Source organism: Hippopotamus amphibius, chromosome 13 (assembly GCF_030028045.1).
Source record: "Hippopotamus amphibius kiboko isolate mHipAmp2 chromosome 13, mHipAmp2.hap2, whole genome shotgun sequence".
Classification (NCBI taxonomy): Eukaryota; Metazoa; Chordata; class Mammalia; order Artiodactyla; family Hippopotamidae; genus Hippopotamus; species Hippopotamus amphibius.
Genome location: NC_080198.1, coordinates 24,806,189 through 24,823,024, shown reverse-complemented (window position 1 = coordinate 24,823,024; position 16,836 = coordinate 24,806,189). Strand labels below are relative to the sequence as shown.

Here is a 16,836-nt window from a genome sequence, read left to right as displayed (position 1 = left end):
ATCAGGGTTTCAGAGGAGTGCCTGTCTTCTAACTGATGGCCAAAGTTGTGGAAAGAGGAAAAAACCCAGAGTAGGTCCTACCTAGAGTCTGCCTAGTGGCTGTCTGAACTCATACAGAACCCCATCTGAATACACATATTTAACATATTTCTTCCATCTCCCCCTCCTTCTGGGAAAGTTATCTTTATGCATTTGGCCCAAGGTCTGTTCAACGTTTTCTGGAGAAAGCCAGATTTAGAACATTCAAGAACACAGACATCGGAGCGGCAGAAAAAGGAGGCGCTCTCCCACCCTTGCTGGAGCGAATTGCTGGCCATCTGACAGCAAACCTTTTGGGAAAGAGCCAGCCTTGTCACCGTGCTGGAGGGCTTCACGGGGGAACGGATGTGATGATAGCAAGGGGGTTGAGCGAAACGCTGGCAGGTGCCCACTTCCTGGCTCTACTTACTTCTTGCCATTCCTCTGCCCTCCAAGCATAGAGCGGACACGGTGGGGCTTGGCAGGCGCGCTCCGACTCTGGTCTGGTGTACGGGTTGCACTCAATCTCTCTGGCTATTTTGTGTGTTCCCATCTGACAGCCCACATTTCTCCGCCGCACGCCTTGGCCGCAGGACACAGAGCACTAAAAGGACGAGAGTGCGTAAGTGGGAGCTTTGGGTCATTTGGGGGAGGGGGTGATCATAGGGTGGGGGGGAGGTCACAGATCTGGGGACCGCATTCCTAATCCAATGACCTTCACAGCTATCACAAGGCTTTCTAATTTCCAGTGAAAGGAACCCAAGAGAATGTCTTAAATCCGCAAACTCACTGTCTATCAAAGGAAGAGACTCAAGTTTGGGGGAAATCTTTCAATTTAACAAAACTCCTGGACGATGTAAAAGACTGGGAGAGATCATTCTGAGACATTCAGTACAACTTAGAAGTAGTGCTGCCATGTGAAATGAAAATCCCAAGTGATTTCTATCCTGGAAGGTTGGAGAGTCTTGAAAATCAGAGATACAGTTCTGTACAAGAGAACTGCTTGGCAGATGAAAAATATAACTCAGGGAGAGTAAGTCACTGAAGCTTTCAGAGCCTTAAAAGTAGAATTATTTTCTCTAGTCTCTACTTCTTCTTGCTCCTATTCCTAGAGATAGGGGATTTTTTTTAACTATGTAATTCACTAAAGTATCTTTATCTATTTACAACCTCAGATGAATATAGAAAAAATAAAAGCTGACAAAGAAAAACCATTTTCTTGGGTGAAAAATACTGCTAATCAGGCTGAAACATTTTGTTGACCAAGCTGCAAAACACCCTATTAATCTGTAATTAACTTTCCTCTAAATTAATTTTTTAATGGTTTCCTCATTGCTGGGTTTCATAATCTCACTTATGGGCAGGCCAAGAATTACTGTCTTTATTAAGCTTTTGACAGTCACAAACTAAAGGCAACATCTGATTGGAAAGAACAGCTTGTTATTTCACTTAGCTGTTAAAAAATTATTTCCAAGTTTTTGTGATAAGCTCAGCCTCTATTCATTTGTCTGACTGAGAAAACAAGCTTAACATACATTAAAGCCACATTCCTAAGAGGAAGTCTTCGTAAAGAATAGAATCACGCTTTTAAATTAGACAAAAATGCTTGTCCAATTAACCTGCAGCAGGATTCATCTTACTGAGGCTAATACGAATTTACTATCAAGAAGCACACCCTAATGAATTCTGCTGTATATTAACATTATTTCCATTTCAGATTCTAAGAAAATAGGTGATACTGTATAGAAGGCAGCTTCGGAAATCATATCATTTCAGATGAGTCTATGCCAGGCAGGAGCTTAAATGTTCACATCAAAGCTAGCTGAAGAGAAGGAAATACTTTGGAGCCACATAGCTACTATTGTTTGGGTTTAATTGTATTAATTGCATTGAATGAGTTTGTGACCCACAAGAAGCCAGACTTTTAAAGTCATTATGTTCTGGGGGGAATGAGAGGGTGCCTGAGCACAAGTGATTGCCTTGTCTACAGAGGATGGTCATTTAATACTTATGGGAGCTACATGTATATTTCCCATTGATTACACAGGAAATGAATGAACTGCAACGTGGGAGAGTTAGCACATGAATGATAGAAATCATCATCAACCACTGACAACAAATAACAACCAAAATACCCTTTGGCTATATGAATTTGGGGTCTGAAAAACAGTACACTTCTGGAATGCTGTATCCAAGTGGAAACACAAGTAAAAAATAAGAAGGATTAAGTTGAGTTTTGACATAGAGCTGAAACATATCTAAAACCTCATAATGCTTTAATAAGGTAAAGGAAAAAGGAAAAAAAAAACATTAAAGGCTTTCAGGGTGTATACTATTCAGGCTCTAAGTAAATGAAACTTCTTTTTGATGCTACTGTTTGTTACTGAGTAAATTATTACTTATGGTTCAGCAAAGGCAAGGTATTAAGAGCCATAAGCATCCAATATTTTAAAAATCATTTCTACAATGTTTGATTTTTTTTCAAAAGGCAAATAAAGATAGAGGAAGTTTCAATTATACAATATGTCACTGTGGTTTCTGATTTTCATAGTCTCAAAGCTAGCCTTGTATTAACACACTCAGAAGTTTCGACAGGACTTATATGCACAGCAAGGTATAAGCCCTGTCTCTGTGAATACTGTATCCATGGTAATCTTTGTTCAAGATGAAGTATACTGCATCAGAGTTAGTTCTCTAACTTTTCTTCCTGTGCTGTCTCAGGGGAGGCAACATTTTACATACAGAGCCAGCCAGGCTTGCTTGGTGAATTCTGAGAGATCTGTGCAGAAACCCCATGAATAAAACGGCATCAGAAAGACCTCTGCATGACCCCGGAGGTGCTGATGGTGCTGGTGTGTGCATGTGTGCGTGCTTAATTCTTCTTGTTTTATTTAGTCCAAAGTTTAGTTTCCTCAGAAGAAAAAGGTTGAGCAGTGTCTATTGACATGCCTCCCTCCTTTGCCCCCTCCCCCCCCCCCCCCAGCTATCATTCCTGCATGGTAGTCTATTTGTGCAGGTTTGAAAGTAGATGTTTTTAGTTCCAAACTACTGAGCTGGGAGCTGTGTTTCATCTCTCTGTACCCCCTACTGTGCAAGGCTAGTATGCAGAACTCACCGATTTAAAGGGGGAAACTTAATGCTTATTTCTATAGATAAAAAGAATCTCTGTGGAAGTTCTGATGTTTAGGGAAGTGTAGTATACACTTGAAAACCTGGAAAGAATTTTACATGCTTTCTTCCAGTGTGACTGCTGCAATCATGGCTGTGACATTATTTGAAGGAGGGATTAGCTTGAAAAAAAACTATATGAACCAACTTTAATAAATAACAACTGGTAACAATGATAGCAAACTTAGTAAGCACTTACTAGGCCGGGCTCTATTCTAAGGTTTCTCAACCTAATCATTCATTTTTGTTGGGGGCCGTCCTGTGCATGTCAGGAAGTTTAGGAGCATCCCTGGACTCTACCCCACTACATGTCGGCTGCATTTCCCCTCTTCTGCCAAAGTGAGAAAACCAAAACTGTCGCTAGACACTGTCCAATGTCCCAAGAGGTACAAAATTACTGCCAGTTGAGACCTTAGTTCTATGCTAAGCATCTTGCATAAAATATCTTTCATACTTCCTAGTAAACCTTTTAAGTAGATACTCCACAAATAAATAAAGCAAAGCACAGAGATAATCATCGTAACTCAGGCAAGAACAAAACCAAAAAATAGTCCAAGTACATTCTACCCTAGGCAATAAACCAGAGCTACTGTGGCTTCCAGTTTTAAAATATGGTGCTAATATTATGCAGCCTTTTGTACTACCTCAGCAAGCATGTGGGTGAAAAGCCTGTATTCAAACAATTCAACATCAATGCTTGCAGTTCAAATACAAAGTAACACAGAGCACAAATCACTAAGGCAACTCTAGTTCTCATCACTGACCAGGTGCATATGGTTTCCTTGATTTCTCAACTGACACACACTACACATTTGCCATGTTTCTCCATTAAACGCCTGTGGAATACTTCAGAATCAGACACCACAACCAAGCCACTCTCCTTGTAATTACAAGGAAAACCCCAATCAAAAATGGCTGGTAGGTTCATAAAGCAATTTGCCAGTTTCCATTTTGGCAGAAGCTTTTAAAAGTTGAGTTATTTCCATGAATTTAAGACACCACTGATTGCAAGACACAGTATTACATTTGTATCATTCAGAAAGAAAACAAGAGCAATTAATTAAATCATGGCCTTCCCATTGGTTGTTAGGCCAATCCTGACCGCAGAAATGTTAAAGTATGAAAAAAACAAGTATCTCAGGATTGAATGAATTCATGATTGCTGAATGGTGAAAAAGTGTTACTTTCATTCTAATCTGATCATTTACTGTTTATTCCTAATCCTCATTTGTTTAAAAAGCCTTTCTATAGGAATAAGATACATTAAAAAATTTATTCTGGAATGCTTTTGAATCATGGGACTACAGAGTCTTCACATTTATCAAGCTGAATTAAGAATCAGATGCTGATTATGTCTGAAAATTTCATCCCTTAGCTCTTGATCAAAATCAACTGAACAAAAAGAACATGAACTTTTGGGAAAAAAACGATTTCAAACTTCAGTGAGGATGTTTTCCAATAAAAGCTCTTCTTTTATTGGAAAAATTTCCTTGACACATTCAAGATTTTCAAAAGATGTAAAAGTGAAACATTCTACTTTAAATTTCAAAACATCAATTTTGAAGGAGAGACAAAGAAGATTAGCATGGCTATACTAGTTTCCTATCCCAATATTCTCTATGTCTTTTTATCATCATTTTGACATGATGAGAAATTGCAATAATTATTCTCCCTACCTTGTAGATGAGATGACTAGAATACAGCTACCAGCAGAAAACAGAAGGACCAGATATAAAATCTTCTAAATATTGTTGCAAATGGATAATGATTACTCTTGCTTTATATTACTGCCTTAGGGATATTTCTGTTTACCATTGGATCATTAGTAAACCAATCATCTTTAATCATGCAGACTGTCTTTCTCCATCAACCTCTGGGTCTGATTATTTTCAGGTATGCTTCTAAATTGCACAAATCAGATTTTACCCATGTAGCACTCTGTCTTGCCTGCTTTTATAATTCATTGCTACAAATCAAATCAGAGCATTAGAAAGCTGGCCACAGACCATTACATAACTGTGTTTACTTGCATTTTCCACAAAGGTAACTAGACTTTTCTAAGCAATCATCTTGAACAGGTGCAGTCCTTTCTGGGGAGGCATTCTGATAATCCTATTACCTTATGTTTGAAAAAACCCCAAGGGTTCAAACCTAATCATCCCAGCTTTGTAAGCAATTTTAGACTTCCCATCAAGATCACAGGATACTAGAGTAAAACTCACTCTGAGTTTACCAATAACGGGTGAAAGATTCTTTTAATCATCCTTTTATTGAATGAATTGGCCTTTATAGTGAGTATCATTTAAGTGCTCTCAACTTAATATACAGGACAAGATGCAAACAGATAAGTACAGGCCAAGGGACATAAAGAAAAGTAACAGAGCATGAAAGTGTACAAGAGGACAAGCTAATTAGTGTGGTATCTTAAATAATGTTGGCTGTAAGCTTTTACATAAATAGCTCCCAAAATAAAAAGGGCTGGAAGTTACAGATGACAGTAGTCACTTAGACAAACCATTAAGGATGACCAGTATGAAATACTGCCTAGAAATTTGATCCCTTAGGGAAGCCAGAGAAGGAACTAGCTCTGGCTGGGCACAGATGCTTTGATTGTTAAAACAACAACAACAACAAAAAACATGATCATTATGGTAAAAGCACTGAGAGGGATGAGGCTACCCTGCTGGGAAATGATGGAGGCCACATTTTATTTTTCTGTGAAGCGAATACAACCAGGAGGTATAGGGGAGAATGATGGCAGCTCAGGGCATTTAAGAAAAATTCATGTTTCTGGAGGAGTTTTCTATTAGTCGTGCTGAAGTGGAGGATTCTCAGCACCTCCTCATGTTAACACAGCCATGCAAAGCTTCTTTGGGGTCTTAGGAATCAAGATCCAGGCTCTGAAAGAATCAATTCTAGAGGCTGCCAGCCTTGAACCTAGTTTTGTATTCATTCTCCAGAGTATCTGCATACATCTCCACTGCAGAGGAGAACCACAAGTTCAGCAAAACCTCACTGAGTCAAACTAATGGAGAGAAATAGCACATTAAATACAGAACAGGTGGAAAGAAATTGGGCCTTGTTACTTTGAAGTAAGCACCTCAGCCAAGCTGAGGAAACAGACAAGTGTGGAGTGACAACATCTACTTTAAAGGCCAGGTATGAGTGACTTTTGTTCACCCATCAACTGTTTATAGGTAAATAGAAGCTTCTAAAGTTCCCTTTAGAATTCAACAGGGAAACTCTTCCACCCAGCTCCTGACTAGGTTACCAAATGTTTAGAATTAAGAGTCTAACTGTAATCAGTTTCTTGGGTACCTACCCCCCTTCCCCATTGGATATATACATATCACACTCATCCAAACAAAATATTACTCTTGAGAGCTTATTAGATTGAAGACAACTGAGCTAAGTAAGTGGCATTCATTACTGCATTAAATCCTCATAAGAGCTATATGAAGTCAGCTCAGGAAGGTCAAACAAATCACCCAAGGTCACAGAGCTAAGAAATGACAGAGAACTTCCCCATCTATCCCCCACCTCTATTGTATACAAGCTAACAGGCAGAAAAGAATTCTCTAATACTTTATGTCGACGGCCCTGTCTTTAAGAACCTCAAAGGTAAATTCAGACTCAATTCCTGTCCAGTAACCATAGTCAACCTTACTGGAATTTGAATTAGTGGTTTTCTAAGTGGTGAATAATAATAAAAATGCCATCAGCAAAGGATTGAGGGGCTACTCTGTCCTAGACAGCTGACATCTACATCTACCAGCACTGAGAATTAATCCTCACAACTGTCCTACTGTAGGTATTATCCAAAGTGCCAAGGGCTGAAGCCACTTGCCCAGGGCCCCACATCTAGTGAGTATCCTGACATAAAGCTGTTTCCCTCCCTGTCCCCGAGCTCCCCTCTGAAAAATCAAAACTGTGCAGGAAAAAAGGCCAACAGGCTGGTGTTAGCCACGTGGCTGAAGGTAAGTAAGCAGTTGTTAGAGGAGAAGCATTGCTCACCTGACTCCAGGCGCCAGCCTTCCACTTGGGGCATCTTCCTCCTCGGCACTTTCTGTGCCCATTTGGCTTAGCAAGGTGTTTACAGTAATCATTTTTTAAATGGCTTCCATCTTTTGCCATGCAGTAAACATTTCGTTGTTTATGCCCTCGACCACAAGAGACAGAACACTGAAATATAAAGCAATGGCAAGGTTGTTGTTGTTTTTTCTTTAAATCACAAGGAATTTGATAAAAACCTGTGTCTTGAGATATTACCATCATACCTAACAAAAGTCACCATTCCCCCCTTCTGCAGCGCCATTTTGGATAACATTTCAAGGCTCAACATGGAAGGAAGGTAGCACTGGAGAAAAAAATGCGGACAGCAGGAATCCCATCTAGTATTTTGGGTCACTCAAGAGTGAGGGTAAATCCTGGTAATTTAGGCCAGAAATGAAGCCCACAAACCTGAAATTACCATGCAATTCTGATTTAAAGAAGCCCTACTATGAATTAGTAAGGATTCCCTTTTGGACATTTCACTTCATGCAATCTCTGATCAAGATATTTCTTCAACAAAATGCCTGGTGATTCACTCTTTTGGATAAAGGTGCGTTTCCAAAATATAGATGTGTCCGATTTCCTAGTGAATTGATTTAAGGAAACTCTTCTACCACTTTTCAGAGGATAAGCTCTCATTTTCCCAGTCCATTGGAAAGGAGGTAAAAAAAAAAAAAGCATGTTAGAAACTGAAAGGTAAGTTAGCAGGTGGGTCTGTGCCAAGTTCGGGAGAGAGGCATTACCTTTCAACTTTGATCTGCAGGTTCACTGAACTGTTTTAAATGTGACCTTGTCTGACCACATCTAAGAAACTTGACTTTGATTTCAGAGTTGGTTTCTCAGAAAGGTTTGGGAATCAAAGTGCTCATGGAGTCAGGACAAAAATTTGATATGACAGCTTGTGGAACAGGCAAGAGGTTGGCCCCAATGAGTACGCTGAGATATTCAACGTCCATTGCCTCATTAGCGATTACAGAAGTCATTACCACTTGGATCATAAGCTTGTTGGCTCCGGTTTTCAAGACACGTTATTTCCCAATATAATGTCCTTACATTTCAGAGGGAAATGAGTTTAAAAATGAAGAGCAAAAAGTGAAAATACAATAAAAATAGATTTCAAGTGTCATTTTCTTCTACTCAATATTTCTAATTTCCCCTGCTAACTTTGTGATTTTTGTTAACTTAAATGGCCAAAGTGCCCTCTTATGCCTAATAGGTAAACACCATATAAAACATGTAATCTAATATAAATTCAAACACTATTACCAAACAAGCTCAAAGTGATCCTGTTCATAAATGTGCCAGACACGTTTTTCTAGTGAACATAAACCATTATAAAAATTTCAACAGTAGCTGCTAGAGAAATTTAAAATATGTATATTAATATGTTTGGCTATAACTTTTTACTTTAGGACGTGGAAACACTGTTGTTTTGGGCTCTCATCTTGTGAGTATTATGATTTGGAGTAGTCATTCTGGAACTCTTAATAAAGTATACAGTGTGGAAAGAAAGAGCCCAATTTAATTATCTACACCAAAACAAAAATATCCATCTTTCAACCTACAGTGTTTTGATGTATATAAAGACTTTAGGCTATAATTCTAGAAGCTTTTTAGAATGAATCGCCAAGAAGTATCCCTATAAAACCAATGGTCTAATAACTTACACATGGATAATCCCTATTATTAGTGACTAATTTTAATATTTAAAATATACAGGCACAGTTAGAATTTGAGGTGAGTTCATTTGTTTATTCAGCAAACATTTATTGAGCACCTACTAAGTTTCAAAGATTATGCAAAGTGCTGGGAGTACAGTGATAAATAAAACTGATATAATCCCTGCTCTCACGGAGTTTTACAGACCAGTGAAGGAGACCAGCATTAACTGACAACAAAAATAAATATATACCTGTTAACTGAAATGACTACTCTGAAGAAAACAGGCTGGAGTGGTTGCAAGAGGGCTCCCTGAGGTATTCCCTGGGCCCAGACCATGCAGAGCTCATAGATCACAATAATATTTTCCACGAGATGGAAAATCACTGAAAAGTTTTAAGTTGGGGTGTAAGACATGGTCTGATTTTTATTTCAAAAATTCTACTTTGACTACTGAGTAGACAGTGGGTAGAAATACAGCATAAGTGGAAACAATAAAACTGCTCAGAAAGCTAATGCATTTGTCCAGCAAGGGGTGATGGTGCATAGACTAGGGTATAAAGTGGAGGGGTGAAGGAAGCTGGTGAATTTAAGAAACATTTTTGGAAGCAGAAATGATGGTTCCTGATGGATCAGCTGTGGGATAGAGGAGAGAGGGCAGAGTCAGGAAGGCCTCCCGGGTTTCTGGTACAGGCAACTGGATAGAGTGATGACATGAACAGAGATGGGGAAAACAGCATTGGAAGTCAAGAACAAATTACTTTGTAGGAAATAAACTGAACTTAAAGGATATGGATTCATGGGTGGTAATTTGTGCTTGATTATGGTGAAGAAACGTGGTTATCTTATTAATCAGATGAACATGGGTCAACTTACAATAAGTCTACCCTGAAGGATCATCATTTCAATATACAAACAGTCCAGATGAGCTGTCCTCTAATTTGGAGGGGAGAAAGAGAGTCGGTGGAAATGCTGATTTAGTAATCTACCCCTTGGTCTGTAAATCGCATGAGGGCAGGGATTGTACTCCCAGCACTTTGCATAATTCTTAGAACTTAGTAGGTGCTCAATAAATGTTGAATGAACAAATGAAACAAATCCCATTGAGTGGTCACTGGAAGAGATAACCTAAAAGTAGGGAGCAATCTACAGAGGCAGAATTAGAAAAGGCACAGCTTTCTCCCACTCATTAGGTGCCAGGCATTGTTCTAAGACTTTATATACATTATCTCATTTAACCATTCCAATAACCATACAGATAGATACTATCATTGGAAACTAGTTTTTCAAAATGGCATAACCAAAATGCTTTATATGTATATCTCTTTTCCCACATGACTCCAATACAAGTGGCTAGATGTGTGTTGGGTACATAACAGCACAATGAAAATAATTAAGTTACCAACAACATCACTGATAATAATTCACCTGAGGGGAACCACTGGTGCAACCAACATCTATTGCCCATGAAATGAAGATGGATAAAGTTGATTCAAAATTTGACACCTTAAAAATCTTTTAAATATCTGGATTAGCTGCATCCCATCCATTCCTATCTGTGGTTTTCTTATTTGGAGACTTGAATGGAACTGACTTGGAGAAAAGGATGCCATACTTCAGCATGACTCACTACACTTATTATTTGCCTAAAGTTAAGATCTAAAAGCGGTAAGAAAATTCTCAAGGTATCTAATCTGATAGCAAACACTTTTCATTTCATGCTTTCTAACTTACCAAGGAAGAAAAGCAGCTGCTTGTGGAAATTTTCCTATCTAACAGGTTTATTAATGGGTCTATTATGATTTCATAAAGAAGTTATCATCTTGATAACCAAATAAACACAGGTTTTAGCTCTTCTATTCTAAGGGAAATTTCCATCTGATTATTTCCAGTCCTTTCCCAGGCACTGATTTTTGCATCAATGTGCATCACAGATATCATAGTTAAATTTAGTGTGTCACCTAGTACATATTATTTATTGGCTACATATCTGAGGGTTCTTGCTCTGAAGAATATTTAATTCCTTATATTTGCAGCCAAAATAGCCTCCTAGTTTAACAGTAGGACTTTTTTCTCTGGGGAAAACAACCCAACTTGTTTAAGAGAATGATTTCCCGCCCACAACTTTGAGCAACACTCTCAAACAAAGTAATCTCTGCTTGTTACATAGAAACACCAAGGTTAGTATTTCAAATGCCTGGGTTTTTGTTTCTGCGAGGTCATTCAAAGGGAATGTTTAATGTGGAGCTTTGTTCAGATGTTGTCTTAACTTTTTAGATGAAGGTCTAAGAGTCTGAAATCCTTGTATTTCACCACATCTGGTGGAAATGGAACTTAAGGGATAGGCGGTCTGCTCAGAACCTCGACTGAGGGCTGGCTCTCTCTCTACTGGTAGCGTTGCATGTGGTGCGGATTTGTGTCTCACTGTTCCTGGCGTGCTGTCCCTGGCATTAGGGATGCCCTGCATCAGTCCTTTCACTTATATTGAGGGGCTGGGTCTCTCAGTCACCGAGAAGCCAGCAAACAACTCCAGAGTGTCCGTCTGGATGAGAAGGGGTGAAGACCTAGAGAGGATCAGATCCCCAGTGTTGCCAAGGCTGCTGAGAACCTGGACGTCCAAATGGAGATGGAGGACCACATGGAATTGGTAAGGATGCCATAAGGAACCAAGAAGGAATAAGAAGGGGATGGTGGAGGTCAGGGATGCACATAGAATCTGGCTAGAAGGAAGCTTCTTGATGGGGCTGGATGATGCTGGGGCTCAGAGGAAGTACTGGGGTGGGTGGGGTGTGGACCAGGAATACCTGAGTTGTAGCAGATGCTTGATACCTAGGGGTTAATGAATGGTCCAGGACAGCCCCAGCAGAGTGTCTGAGCACAGTTTAGCACGTCTGCGTAATTCCTGTCTCCAAGTGATCTGTATACGTAAGATCCTGTTTATATGAAATGTGTTGTGGAGGATGTTGATCAACTAGCCCGTATTTCCACAAAGAGGATTAGCTGACAGCAGGTCCAAAATAAGAAAGAATTGAAAAGCCAAGAGAAAGGTCATATACTTGAAGCCACTACCAAGCTAAGCCAAGACTCTGCTTATCTAAGGATTTTTGACAATCATGTAGCTAACCATCCCTCTGAGACTGGTGGACAGAGTTCAGCTGTGAGACAGGAGACTCTACTAATTATTTTCAAAGCCTTTCCTTTGTGAGTCTATAAAATATGAAAAAAAAAACCCTAAATTACTTCATCTAAAAGAAATGAAGTGTGTCTTTTCATAACAACAACCCTCTCTTGATTCTACTTTCTTTTGGCCTTCGTTTAAAAAACATAAAGGCAGACCTCATCTGCAAAGTATGTTATCAGAAATGAGGCAATGCTTGTGCGCACAGTTCTGAACTGCCTTTGCCAATCACAGTGACAAGTGAAGTGAGTACTGCATGAACATCATGCCATCAGGAAAGGCAAAGGGGTTCCAGACTATACCCACCTTTCCACTGGGGGCAAAAAAAGAATGTGAGTGCAGAGATATAGGGATCAAAGTTTCAAACCTACTCAGTGCAAGACCTGGAAAACCATGCAGGTTTGTCACATCGAAAAAAGGTAGTGGCTACAATCCAAATACGTTTATTACTGTTTTCCTCACTGTAGGCACCGAGCAAATATTTATGGGGATGAATGAATGCGTGAAAGCTATAGCCATCACAGAAGTGTGCTATAAACCAAATGTCATGTTTTCCTAAAGGTTTCGAGAAAGAACCACCCGGAATCTGACCCACAGTGCTAATGCTGACCTGATTTGGCACAGTTATTTAGATTCAAAGAGGCCATCCCAACAGCACTCTTTCAGTTGGAGCAGAACTATTAGAAATCACACTACGAGTACTTACTATGAGTGGAACCACAGGCTGAAAGACACTGGCTTCTCCTACTTAATCCCTACAGCAAGCCTGTGGCTCAGGTACTATTAGGAATCCTTTTTACACATAAGGATACTGAGGGTTAAAGAGGTGACATCACTTGCCCAGGGTCACAGAGCCAGGAAGCAGCAGAGTTAGCCTTCAAATATACCACGCGCGTTTCCAGAACTGCCATTTTCTTCCTTAAGTTATACCGAAGAGAGGGCCTGGTTAAGAAAACAGGCTGCTCACCTCTGCTTACCCATGCTGACAACAGAAAACTAGGACTTCAAAGAAATATCTCTTAAGACTATTTTAGAGACTTCTGAATCCTTAATCTCCCAGGAAGAGGATGGTTACACAATGTATTTCTGACTTTAATACTTTCTTCACAACCTCTTTAGCACCCTGGGAAGAAAGACGCTATGAAAAGCAAATATATCATCACGTATAATCACATAAATGTAAATAAACAGTCACATTTCCCTTTGGCCAAAGCCACTCTCTGCTTTTCTGTTGGCCATTTTTCAAGGCCGATTCACTCTTTGCATTTGGCCTTGATGCCACATGGTGAACGATCATCTCCATTTACCGGTGACCGGCCCTTTGCGTGGTCATGAATGGAAGGTAACAAGTGGTCAGGTTTGGCCTGCCGGTTCACCAAGGACTGAGCTCTCAAACGTCAGAGCTATAGGTCATCTCAGAGATTATTCAGTCCATGTATTTGTTTTAAAACTGCAACACAATGGAAAAGGAGACACCTCATGCTCACAGTTACACAGTAAAGAAGGAAGAGATGTTGGCTTATAGCAGGAGCTCCTGCGCCTAGCACAGAACACTATTTGGTGCCCATCGCACTAGAGATTTGTGACCAGATTCTGGGGTTCTGCATGTTGCTTGAGAACCACAGCTCACCAGACATCCTGATTCTTTCCACTTTAATTCAGTCATGCTCACATAGAGCTAGCAGGATGGGCTGGGGCCAGCCAAGGCAGGCGCAGATTCTGCACCTCTGGCTCGGAGGGGTTGCCGATACCAACGTGAACAAGCATGGGTTTAACCATCTCTTCTCCTAAGGTACCAGTTACAGACAAATTCCAAGGGGTGGCTGTGCGTGGGGTTACACAGCTCACCCCATGGGTGCTAATCTTCACCTTGCTCTAAAACGTAGCTCTTCAGGTACAGGTTTTAGAGTCACACAGACCTAGGGTAGAGTGCTATCTGCCATTTTACCATGATGCCATTTGGAGCAAGTTACTCTCAGCTCAGATTTATTCTCTGTAAATTGTGGAGAACAGTGCTATGTTTACGCAACAGGGTTGTCTTACAATTAGATGAGACAATGCATACAAAGCTCTTGGTGTTCTGGCTGGACAGTGTAAAAATCAATACATGTTCACAGTTTCTGCCACTACTACTTCTATTCAGTGGATTCTTTAAAAATATCTCCTAACATGAAGTTTAAAAGGTGACTATCTTAAAAAATATATGTTCACTCATGGAGTCTAAAATTAACATTCTAATACAGGCACTGCTGGGTGAACGAGGAATTTACTCTGGCAAAATCTTCTCTCTTGTGAATGGGTGAAGAGCTTTCTTTTCTAAAGGTCACAGGGAGAGATTCCCAGAACAGACATAAATGTTGATGATTCCTTCTCTTCTGCAGTGCCCTTCCCACACTCATATATTACTTATTAATACGGTCTCTTCTAACCACAGAAGATGGAAAGACAAGTAAGAAAAAGAAAGGCACCACATCTGAAAGCCACATCTCTTTTCCACTCCATCATTTCCTGCTCACGCTTACTATCTCAAGAACTCCTTGTGTTTCTCTTTTTTGTTGTTGTTGTTATGCTATTTCTTTCAATGTCCTGAAACACAGAATCTACATCAGCAATAACCACCACCAAACACACATTCACTCACGTCCCTGCTCAGTTCGGCTCAGCTGTGGGAGTTGAATCCTTTGTCAGAAAGCTTATCTTCTTATTGGCAATGTGAACATGTTTAGGGAAATTTTTATAGGGCTTCTCACAATACAAGAATGGCTCTGAAACAGGGGCATCAGGGAACCAAAGTGCCCGAGGAGGAAAGAGAGAAAGCTTGGCCAGGAAACAAGGGCTGTGACTTCAGGGCGTAAAGCCAGTGTTGACAGGCCTGCCTGATGGCCGTTCATGTCCAGGACCACCGTGGTACTTATTACCATGAAAAGAAGCTGAGAAAGCATGAGATTGGCAGGGAACACCAGGGAAGAAAGCGGATGCAGGAGTCATAGTCATCGCAGCCGGATGGGGCACTGGGCTATCCTTCCAGCCCCACTGCTCCCAACACCCCAGCCTTTGCAACGCTACAAAGGTCTAAGATTGTGGAAGAAAGGGAACTAAGATTCACATGTCAGCTCTTGGAGCACATTTGAAGGCTCTTGTCAATACTATATCCAAGTAGGTGGCCCTGCATATGCCTCACAAGGAAGATGGCAGGGCCAGGAAAAGAAGGGGAGGCAGTGAGAGATGCTCATGACCCCCACTTCCTATCACCCTGAAGAATTATGAGCTACCAGACTCTCCAGCTGCCCCCTGCAGCCTCATAGTATAACAACTTCATAGTAGAGGAGGGAAATACATTTTAACATGAAATGTAGTAGCATATGAAATTAGCTGTGGAACTTGTGAAACCCAAATTGCGCGTCTTCTTATTCTGCAGGAAGATAAATATTCCAGTTTTTCTCCCCATCGAGACAGAAACAAAAACCAAGAAAATTTGCAAAAGCCGTACGTGGTGAATTCTAGCATGGACACACCCAATGGTGCCCTCAGGGATGTGAGGTATATCACATCATCAGGCTCTGTTATCCCTAACATGCCTTCTGAATCCCCATTCCCAAGCACAGTGCCTATTTTTGTAAGGCTTCTTTTTCCCTTTCACGGTTAGACGTGATCATTTTTTTGTAACCTGACTTCAGCAACGTCACAATGTTGGCATTTTTCAGGAAAGAGGTGAAGATGGTACCAGGACCCACACTCTGTGCTAGCCATAGACGTATTTATGAAGGTAGACTGGAAGATGGGGAGGGTAGTGGGTGAGATTTTTGTTTCAGCATCCTTTATTCTCGGCTGTTCCAAAGGTAGATGCAGAAGAGTCTGAGTGAGTGATGGACGTTATGGGTGGAGGGAACAGGGACCCAGGTTTCTTGGCACTCTGAAGGTAGATTAGAACTAAAGGCCCAGGCTGGAGGGTTCAAGGCACCTGGAGATGGCCTTCTGCTAGAAGATGATAGTGCTTAGGTAGACCCACTCATGACTTAGGCTACTGCCAGGTAGGCAGGGACAGACCGGGGAAGCTTAAGTCACCTTTTGGAACGCTTCTGTAGAAAAGCGATCCAGGCAGGCTGTCTTTGGACTTTCATGCACCCAACCAATGTCCAGCCCTTGAGCTTCTTCCTCCTCCCAGAGAGCCAGTCTACGTATCATTCAGCATTTAAAAGACATTAGGGCAGAGTTCATTTAATTGCCTGTTTCAGCCTTGCTTTCTCTGCCTGTCTGGCCCTTCTTCTATCAGCTTCATAAAAAGAACATCTTTATCTGCCAGCACGTCAAATATCTTACACTGAAAATTTTTACAGCGTTCGGGGGAAAGTAGTTCATGTAATGAATTTGCTTTTGGGTAGATATTAATGCCATCCCTGAACTGAAATGTGCATAGCTGAGTCTGTAATCAGAGAAGTATATCTCAGTAAGAGGGAAGAGGTCATCTTAACTGTTATTGAAGGAGATGCCCAGCCTCCAACTTTGCAATGCTCTACTGGGGGTTCAGATAAGACCAACTTCCCATCAATATGCACAAGTCAAGTCCTTTGTGGCTTTCCTTGTCTCCTCCTCCTGCTTACCTTTTGGTAAAGAAAAGGCTCAAAAGTACCACTATGAAAGGATGAGATGAGAATAAATAAAACCCAGCTAAGATGTAAATGGCTCACAACGTGGAAGACTGGGCACAGAAGTGGCTAAAATCACGGCTGATGGTTTTCTGTGAATTTAAATTATTCCTA

The 16,836-nt window shown here is 40.7% G+C and overlaps 1 protein-coding gene across 1 annotated transcript in view; it reads right to left on the bottom strand.

The window, feature by feature from the left end:
* Positions 1-16,836, bottom strand: part of ADAMTS9 (ADAM metallopeptidase with thrombospondin type 1 motif 9) — a 168,365-nt gene that overhangs the window by 46,081 nt on the left and 105,448 nt on the right. Inside the window, exons 29-30 of the mRNA XM_057705101.1 lie at positions 7,201-7,368; positions 449-622 (exon numbers count right to left, since the gene is read on the bottom strand). Of these exons, the coding sequence (XP_057561084.1) occupies positions 449-622; positions 7,201-7,368 (342 nt within the window). The remainder of the gene's footprint in view (positions 1-448; positions 623-7,200; positions 7,369-16,836) is intronic.